At 30.3% G+C, this 10,602-nt stretch overlaps 1 protein-coding gene across 1 annotated transcript; it reads right to left on the bottom strand.

The window, feature by feature from the left end:
- Nucleotides 1-6,182: 6,182 nt before the first annotated feature.
- On the bottom strand, nucleotides 6,183-7,868 carry LOC126910475 (uncharacterized). The gene is made up of 2 exons (XM_050693079.1): nucleotides 7,432-7,868; nucleotides 6,183-7,355 (listed from the first exon to the last, which is right to left on the bottom strand). The coding sequence occupies exons 1-2, from the start codon at nucleotides 7,603-7,605 to the stop codon at nucleotides 6,252-6,254; spliced, it is 1,278 nt and encodes a 425-aa protein (XP_050549036.1). The 5' UTR covers nucleotides 7,606-7,868; the 3' UTR covers nucleotides 6,183-6,251.
- Between the last annotated feature and the right edge of the window lie 2,734 nt (nucleotides 7,869-10,602).

Here is a 10,602-nt window from a genome sequence, read left to right as displayed (position 1 = left end):
ATTTTGTTCATTACAAGTTGTCAGATCACTTGGAACATTTATGACAATTACATTTTCATACATATAATCAGTGTTGAGAAGGAACTAGTTCCAAAAGGAACGGATTCCTGGAACGAGTTCTTTTTGAAGGAACGATGCTAGGAACTGCTTCCTTTTAAAATAAAGGAACGAGGAAAATGAACAAATTCCATTTTTTAAGGAACGTGAACGGAAATTACAGTTCCTAAAATTTTTTATAAACATGTTTTAGTGTAGTTTTCTTCGTATCTAGACATTAAAATATTATGGTATTTTTAGTTGACTTTTGACAATGGAAGTCCCCTATATACCCAGCCGAGATCGTAGGCTGTTTAAATGAATCAATTGATTATAGATAGAGTTATTATCACATGTAGGTATACAGTAAATATTTAATATATGTGTACATATATTAAATAATGCACCGAATATTATCGTCGTTTCTTGTTAACTAATTTATGTTAAAGGTTTTGGGTTTTCTGATTTATTATTTCTAACTTATATGTAGACAATAGACATTGGTCGCGTTGACACAAGTCGTTAGCATTTACTACCTGCTTATAAATATAATTTTCGAATACTTTTAGATAAGGAATACTACAAATTTGTTTTGTATTCGACTGCTGATGAAAATCATTGATGACCGTTATCATGATCTCATTGCCACAATTTTTTAAATAACTTATAAAAGGAACGAAGAGTGGAACGAGTTCTTATTTTGGAGGAACTGGATCTGGAACAAGTTCCTTCTTAATATAAAGAATTAGGATCTGGAACGAGTTCATATTTTAGAAAATGAACGGGGAACGGAACGAATTCCATTTAAAAAGGAACTTTCCCAACACTGCTTATTATGAGTAGAAACTTCTGCGTGGGAACTTCGATCACCCTAAATAGTGCATAATTATGAAATGATGCACATAGAAAAATAAAATAAAATATTCTATTTAATTACTTGAACAACAAAATATTCTTTATCATTTGGAAAATCATCATAATTTACTATCGATTCATCATCACTAGGTAATGAACCAAATATTTGAAACAATCCATCATGAGACAAATTTTCAATATCTATCACACTATTGTTCATTGTGGTACACTATTGACACCACCTATAAAATGAGAATAATTAAAATACCGATTCAAAAATTAAATTTATATTGTAATGTAATAATTGTTAAGTACTTACTTTATTAAATGTAATAGTTTTGCGAGAGCTTTCGATTTAAAATCACATACAAACACAAAAAATATACAAAACTTTCACATCGTGAAATGTGTTAATCATTTTGTTGTCAATCATAATCAATTGAAAATAGAGCAATAAAACAAAAAACAAAAATACAGTGCAACCACCAAATTATTTGACAGTGGTTTTCAAGAAGATACTACAATTCACAATCGCAAAAAAAAAAAATTAAAAGGTGGTTTCAATATTTATTTATTTATTTATTTATTTATTGTTTCTGATACAGGCATTAGCCCAAAAAATACAATATGTAATTGACAGTTAATATACAACTTAAAATTATCATAAAACTAGAAATATGAACATTATTAGATGAAATTCAATAAAATTGAATTGGACAAGAAGAAAAAATTGAAAACATAAGCAAAAATTTAAAATACAAAGAAAGGCTAAATGACTCCATTAAGAACAAAAAGAATTTAAAAAATCAGGGTCATTATTTGCAGTACGCATTAAACGGGGGAGAGAAGAATTAAATAAATAGCTAGTAGATGATATAATACCACAATAACTCAAAGGGTTAAAAAGAACATTACTTGCTGCGTTTGTGGTGTGACTATGCCATAACGGATGTTTAGCGTTTAGATCGCCTGCTGCTACGAACCAATCTGTGGACAGGTCGGTGAGAATGTCTAGGTCTGTTTGAAGTAGTTGTTGTTGTTTTTATAAATAGCAGATATTCTAATTTTGTTGATGCCTGTTGATATTTCTATTGTTGTTGAGGTTAGTATTGTAGGTAATGTTATATGACAGTGAACGATTCTTTTGTGTACTAGTATAGCGGTACCTCCGAGGAAGCGCCTATTGTTATGCCGCGGGTCGTCCGTCCGGTAAATTTGATAATTTTTGATTTTGATTGTATTATTCGGTCCTAGTTTGATTTCGCCTATTAGTGCTATGTCCGTAATTGTTTGTGTTAGGAGAGTATATGGTTTGGCTGTTTTTTGTTGAATCCCGTTGGCGTTCCAGTGTAATATGCGGAGGTGTTTGATGTTTTTATTCATTGTGATTGACGAGGGTCGCGAGGAATGTTTTTTTAGTTTTGGTAATTATTTCTTTTGATTTGTCTGTTGTGGTTAGTGCGGTGAGTAAGTCGCTGAGTAATAAAATGATCTTTTTGATGTCCAGTTTGTTGTTTGAGTAGGTTTTTTTTGTGTTCGCTGTGATCTTAGCGTACGATACGTTGCCGGTTTGTTGCTGTACGGCCTGCTTGATGTCGGTTGTTGTTGTTGGAAATTTTACCGGAGTGTTGTTGTTGCTGGTGTGACGCTTGACGCGGTCGCATTGCACTTCCGGCTTTGCCACTGGATGGCGACTGCGACACAGCTACCTCTCCTCGCCCGAAAGGTCACGCGACGCCGAGTGGCCGCGGGTGACGAGAACCAGTCCAAGCCGGCGGCGACTTTATCATTAATATAATATCATCTTCTTGTTTTGAAGATAGTTATCTTCCTATTTTTGTATACTAGCCGGTTCTGAGCCCCTACCAGTATCGCCATCACCTCTGCTTGGAAAACAGAGAGTGTTGTGCCCAATGACATACTGACATTTATTCGTGGCTTTAAACCCCAAATTCCAGCACCTACCTTTCCTGATTTTTTGGATCCATCTGTATACATTACAAATCCTCCTTTTGCAGTCAGGTGTTTAATATTCCATTCTTTACTTCTAAGGGAGTATTGTCAAAAGCCCCTTCGATGTCCAGGAATATACCTACTGCATACATTTTATTCTCTACAGCTTTCCCTATCTTAGTGGTTAAGCAGTGTAGAGCTATATCAGTAGATTTCCCCGTTTGATACGCATGTTGGTTTTCATGTAAAGGATTCTCCTTAAGAGGCCCCTCCTTGACGTACCTATCAATAAGTTTCTCCATAGTCTTAAGAAGAAAAGAAGTAAGACTTATAGGTCTGTAGGATTTTGCTTCATAATAGTTAGTGCGGTTAGGTTTGGTTATAAACACCACCCTAACCTTTCGCCAGCTTTCTGGTTGATAACCATAGGCAAGGCATGCCCTAAATATTTTGCAGAGATGGAGGACGATGTCCTGTGCATCATGTTCCTGTTCTCTGTTGTTAATTGCAGAGTCAGGAAAATGTGTGTTCATTAAATGTGATAATGTTTCATTATCGTTATTGGTGAACATTCCGTCTGGCAGTAGTACTGCCTCGACAGATTTGTTTGGTCCATTCCTTAGTGATCGCAGAAGTCTAGTTGCTATAGGGAGTTGTTGTATATCCCTACAGAACTTCTTTCAGCTTTCTCTTTTAGACTTTTTCAATGTAGATTTGTAGTTCCTTTGGGCATCCTTATAGGATTCCCAGTGTTGTTCCAAACCCGATTTCATTGCTTTATTTAAGAGCTTACGTGAACTCTTTCTTAATTTGGACAGGTTATCATTCCACCAAGCTACACCCTGTCCTGTACCTTTCCTTTCTATTAAAGCACAGTTTTCTTTGTAAGCCGAGACAATGGAGTCCTGTAGTATATTTACAGCCCTTTCAGTACTCTGTCTCGACCCCAATCTAAACTGTAGGTTATTCAGGTCTGAGAGACATCTGCCCTGTAGTTGTCCCAGTTTGTTCTTTTCGGATTCATATAGTACTCCGTCTCAACTTTGTTAATTTCCAAAGTGAATCGTAAGTGCCTATGATCAGAAAGAGAAGGTTCGGAGGACACTTTCCACCCTTTTATCTTTTGAAGTAACCCTTTTGAACAAACTGTTAGATCAATGACTTCCTGCCTGTTCCTGATAACAAAAGTAGGTTCACTACCTCTATTCAGTATACTTAGGTCTGTAGTCAGCAATAGATCCAATATAACCTCTCCTCTTTGTTTGATGTTACTGCTCCCCCAAATAGTGTGGTGTGCATTATCATCTATACCTAGGATTAGTTCTAATTTTTCATTTTTGCAATAATTAGTTTTTACTCATTCGGAACATTAAAGTATAAGTCTCTTTAATCAAATGAAATTTCTCTGATATGTTTTTAAATGTCATATATGACCATTCCTCATCATTAAATTTGAATGATCCCTCTTTAACATTACATCTTTAAATCGTTTGTTATTGTTACTTCTAATTTTATCAGGGTAATTATTTATACTATCTTTTGGTAAAACTACTCCAGACTTGACAGGCGTTCTTAATAGGAATCGTCACACGCTTGTATGTTTTAATGGGTCTATGTTTCAAAGGAGTTATTTTACTACCATCATCAAAATATTCTTTTATTGGAGTACTATGATTGTTGGATTCTTTACTTTTTAATATAAAATCACTCATAAATGGACATTTTCTATTTTTAATCTATTACTTTCTCAAAAATATGCATTTTTTTGGTTGAATAGAGCAATAGATTTATCAATATTAGATATATCTGTAGTTACAGTATCAATTTTTAAATTGTTATTTCGTTTTGTTACAGTTTCAGAAAAAGAATTTTCTGTACTTAAAAATATTGAAGGTGGGTTGTCCGTTTTCAACCTTTTTAAATTGTTAGCTGTTGATTCAAATATGCTATTATTTTTTATAGAACTATCAGAATCAACTAATTTATCAACATAATTTTCCAAGCAATTAATCTTAATATATTTCTACATTTTTCTAGAACTTTACGATGATCTTTATGTTTAGTAGCAATTTTTAACTTTTTACACATATTATTAAGAACTGTTCTAGTGGGATATTCAAAATCTTTAGCTGTTAAATTCAATGAGTTTATGCATCTTAATACATTCATAACATCATATCATTAAGATCACTACAAATGGATGTAATTTTTTTTCTTTACTATGTTTCACTAATTCGATAAGTTTACGAAGGGAAGAAGTTTTAAATTATATTACAAATAGGTAGAACACAATTATGAGATCTTGATATGTTATTAAATTCAAGATCTGGATAATCAGTACAAAAATACTTATCTATTTCATTTAAATAGTTTTTCTTGCCATTTTAAAATATTTATTAAGAAATCAAGTTATTTAAAATTTTTGTCGTTGATTTATTATACAATTAAGAAGATAAAATAACTAGTATTTTCCTAAACAATATATAAGCAAAGACCAAATAAAATAGTCCAAGCAACGCAGTGATGGTATGAAAGTATCGGCAATATTCCCGCAGATAGAAACAAAATTTCCCGTTTTTACTCAAAATTTCCCTGCAGTGCTGACATCTAGTGGAATATGACTGTAATATAAAATCACAGTATATAAAATTATAAAATGTATTTATAAATATTTTGAATCTTATTAGCTTTGTATTAATTTATGAAGCTTGTGAAAATATTCATGCTGACCATCCCTGGTGTATTTTTACTAGCTTTTACTAGCTGTACAAGAATACTCTTAAATTAATCGCAAATGGAGTACATAAAATTATTTAATAAACAAACAACAAATATGTAAACAACTCGTTTATTTATAAATCACAACTTTTTTTAAAGGTATCATTAAAAACCACTTATATAAAAATATAAATAAAAAACATCTTAATAATGAACATTGTTCATAAATCACAATTAAGTTACTAAATCAAGTTATAATCAGTCAAAATTTTTTTTAAAGAAATCAATAAAAACCACTTATATAAAAATATAAATAAAAAAAACATCTTAATAATGAACATTGTTCATAAATAACAATTAAAATACTAAAACAAGTTAGTTAAAGTCAATAACTTTTTTTAAAGAAATCAATAAAAACCACTTATATAAAAATATAAATAAAAAAAACATCTTAATAATGAACATTGTTCATAAATAACAATTAAAATACTAAAACAAGTTAGTAAAAGTCTATAACTTTTTTTAAAGAAATCATTAAAAATCACTTATATAAAAATATACATAAAAAAAATCTTAAAATTGAACATTGTTCATAAATCACAATTAAGTTACTAAATCAAGTTATAATCAGTCAAAATTTTTTTTAAAGAAATCACTAAATTTATTCAGTCTTTTAGTTACGTTATAGATTATGTTTTATACATATTATAATTATGTAGTTGTAAATGTTTATCAGTTACAACAAAACTATCAGTAGTCAAATATTTATCTTGAAATGATGAACGTATAATTGTCACAGCATTTAAAGTGTTGTCGGCAAGCCTATTTCTTTTTTTAGTTTTCAAATCTGTGAGGATTGAAAAAATTCGCTCCGCTGCAGCATTACTATGAGGTAATGTTAAAATAATTTTGGCTAATTTACAAATGTTATTAAATTTAAAATTGTCATCTGTAAAATCTTTTACTGTTCCAATTTCATGCCACATCTCAGAAATATTCATTTTTTTTAAATTAGCTATTTGTTCATTTGTGAAAAAATAAGGTATTTCACGTAATTCTTCAATTACTTTATATGCATCAAAATAACTTCCAAATATTTCTTTTGATTTATCTAACTGATTGGTAGTAGTATTACATTTTTGAGGGTCAAAACATGTTTCAGGGTTTAAAAATTTAAATTCTTTAAAAAAAAGATTATGTATTGGTAACCTTTCTGCGATTTCTTCAGCAGCTTTGATATAAAATTTCAAACAAGTATTTTTGAAATCAATAAAAATATTTCTAGGAAAAGCTTTGATAAATTCTTCACATTCGGATCCCACAAATACTTCTGATTCAGGTAAAAATTTATTAGGATCAGTAAATAATGCTTGATCAAATATATCTGTTACTAAATATTTAGGATTTATGAAATTTTGTAAAATTGTTTTTAAAAGCCGAATTGAATTTGAATACATTTCATGTATTATAATTTTGTTAGTTTGAAACATAGCATTGAAAGAGTTAAATATATTTAAAGAATACTTAAGAAAGTAAAAATAAGCTTTGACGACATTGTTATTTAAGGATTCTAGTATTATTTCAGCACTTTTTAAATGATCTTCAGTTACAGCAACCAGGAAATATTGTGAAAGGCTACTCCAACACTCTAGCATCCTTACAACACATTGATGTAATGCCAACCACCTAGTGTCTGCCAACTTCAATATTTTTTTTTTTTGTTCTCCGAAAAATTCTTGGATTTCTTGCAAAATTGCTGTTCTTTTTGCACTGCCCGATATGTAAGTAGCCACCTGATAATAATTATAATCATAGTTTAATTAATGTTAGATACAAAATCAATAATATAGTTATAAAATTAATAATTACCGATCTAATTAAATCTTCAGGAGACCTAGGTAATTTTTCTGTTGCCTTGCTTGCAACTAAAGCCGCTGAATGACATATACATTGCATCAGAACTATATTTGGGCAATCTTTCTTCAAATGTGAAAAAAAAGAATTGTTTTTTCCCACCATCATGTTTGCTCCATCACTAGCCATTCCAACAAGGTTTTCAATAGGAATTTGTTTTGATTGCAAGCAGCTTTTAAATTTTTCATAAACTTTTTTTGCGCTGCCATCAGTAGCATCTATCGCAACCAACTCAAGTAATCTAGTATGTACAGTTCCTGCTTTAGGGTGGACATAATGGACAAGAACGCAAAGAAACTTATGTGAGCTTATGTCAGTGCTTTCATCGACCAGAACTGAAAAGGGACATGTTCTAATAATTTCAATAGTTCATTTATTTCTACAGGTGCAATAACATTGTTAATTATGCTTGTACATTTTTTTCGATGGAGTGTCAGTGACTGGGCAACCTTTGAATCTTTAAAAATATCCTGCAAAACAGGAGTTAATATATCTACAGCCTGAAATGCAATATTGTGATTTGCAAAATATGCTGATAGTTTAATTTCTGCACTCTTTATATCTTTATTTTTATCTTCATACTTTATATTTTTAGTTAAAACTTTAAGATTTTGTGATCCTCTCAGGCTTTTAATATTTGATAAATGTTTTTTTCCTTCGCTATGTTTTGCTAGCTCGCTTTTTCCACTTACCAGCACTACATTACATGCCACACATTTACATTTAGTTTTATCATTTGATATTTCTTGAAGCCAAAATTTATAATCTTTTATTTCAAGCCATTCTTTTCTAAATAATTTAATGTGAACTCTTTTTTTTTCTTCCTTTGATAGTTCGTTCCTTAATGCTCTCTTTTTTTTTGGAGTTGATGGTCCACAATCATTATCGGAATCCATGGTAATTTATCAATGGTAACTTATTTTTTTTGATATTAAGAAAGAAAAAAAATTTAACGAATCAATAAAACTTAACAAGTCAACAAAAAAGTTAATATTTTTACCTATCAAAATAAATTTGTATCTAAAATCTTATCTAGTTTCCAAGTTAAAATGATAACATTGTCGTTATTGTGGCGACCCGTCCGCTCTATGTGATAATACTACACACGATCTCATCTACCTTGTTAATACACGTTTTTATGTTAAGATCTTTATTTTATAATTATATATTTTGTACAGAATAATACGCTCCATAGTGCAATAAACCATTTATATACGTTTGTAATAATCGTTGTTCATTATTTCTTTTCTTTTCTTTATTGGAGTGTAATACACACACCTCCAAATTATTAATTTAATCTGTTATCATTATTACAAATTTCATTATAATATTTGTACCTAACTACAGATTACAGTAAAATAATAGTGAAGTTACCAACCACTTATAATATGTACCAACCATAAATATATATATATAGAATCTATAAAATGTATGAGTTAAGTTACATGAAAAATCGAAATAACCAAAATATAATTTTATAAAATAATAAAAAAAATACAATTTTAGGAATACAAAATTTCCCGTTTTAAGGATCATTTTTGCTTTAGATTCCCTGCATTCCCGTTTAGGAAAATTTCCCTGCATTCCGGGAAATTCCCTTCAATATGCCATCACTGAAGCAACGTAAAGGCTAGAAGACTAGAATTAGTCAATGCAACGTTAAGACAAAGACCAAATTTATCTAAAACAGAAAAAAGATTAAAAGAAAAAATGAAAATATTTTTTTTATAAGTTAAAATAGTAAAAGCTAAAATTATTTCAGTAAAATAAAATAAAATAAATAACTACTTAAGTTAATTTTAAATAATTAAAAAAAAATTATTTTAAAGAAAAAAATTGTATTTAATTAAAAATTAACACGACATAAAATATAATGGTGTAAATAATACAAAAGTTCGGAAGTCTGTCCCACACAACTACAATCAATATCTGAAACAAAAATAAAATATACAATTATTTTCAGAAAAATTTTAGAGTTATAGTCTTTGTTGGCCAACGGGCTCCTACGATAACGGTTGGTCCATATGACTGATAATAATCAACACGGAAGAAACAAATTAATTAAACAAATATATACCCAAATATAAAATAAACGAGATTGACATTCGTACAATTATTATTTGTATATATTATAGAAAAATATGGTATCTTGTTCTGTTTATAATAAATAAATATTAATAAATATAATGGGCGTCTCCAAGTACAAATGCAGTTACAATTAATAAATTAAACTATAAATAAATTTACAAACAGTAATATCATGGGATTCAACTCGTTCAATCTACTGATTTGAATGTCTTCACTGTGGTAGCTTCAACTTTGAAAATAACGATCTAATAATCACGGAATAAACCGGTGTTTCATTAATAACTCTATATTCAATAAGGATACATCATTTAACTAAGTCTTTCACGGCTCTATTCAATAGTTTGTTCTTTTCGGATTCCTATAGTACTACGTCTCAACTTTGTTAATTTCCAAAGTGAATCGTAAGTGCCTATGATCAGAAAGAGAAGGTTCGGAGGACACTTTCCACCCTTTTATCTTTTATAGTAACCCTTTTGAACAAACTGTCAGATCAATGACTTCCTGCCTGTTCCTGATAACAAAAGTAGGTTCACTACTTCTATTCAGTATACTTAGGTCTGTAGTCAGCAATAGATCCATTATAACCTATCCTCTTTGGTTGATATTACTGCAAGTTCTTCAAAATGCGAAGAGTCGCCAGTTCACGATCTTGTTCCGACAGGTTGTCCGTAGGATCCCTGATCGTCACAAGTTCGTTGTTTTGTGGTTTTTCTATGTTTTTATCCATATATTTCCCACGAGTTGTCGAGAAATAAAGGTCCATCACAGCAGAGCTCGATACTGTGATAAGGCTGTATACTCTATGGTGTGCCAGGTGCCATAGAGGATCCCAATGGTCACTTTACCGTTCGGCTAACTACCCTGTGACAAGTTAAACTAAAGCTTACTAAATACCTTTATTTTAAATAAAAATATGTTCCATTTTTTCAAAAGTTTCTATATTTTGTAACAAATCTATTATAAACAATAAATCTCAAGTCTTGGTTATTTTTTTTCGTAGCACAGTGGGGTCGAGGCACAGTGTAGACAAGGCATAGA

This window comes from Daktulosphaira vitifoliae, unplaced genomic scaffold, assembly GCF_025091365.1.
Source record: "Daktulosphaira vitifoliae isolate Bord-2020 unplaced genomic scaffold, ASM2509136v1 Scaffold_1, whole genome shotgun sequence".
Lineage (NCBI taxonomy): Eukaryota > Metazoa > Arthropoda > Insecta > Hemiptera > Phylloxeridae > Daktulosphaira > Daktulosphaira vitifoliae.
This window is presented reverse-complemented; position numbering and strand designations above follow the sequence as displayed.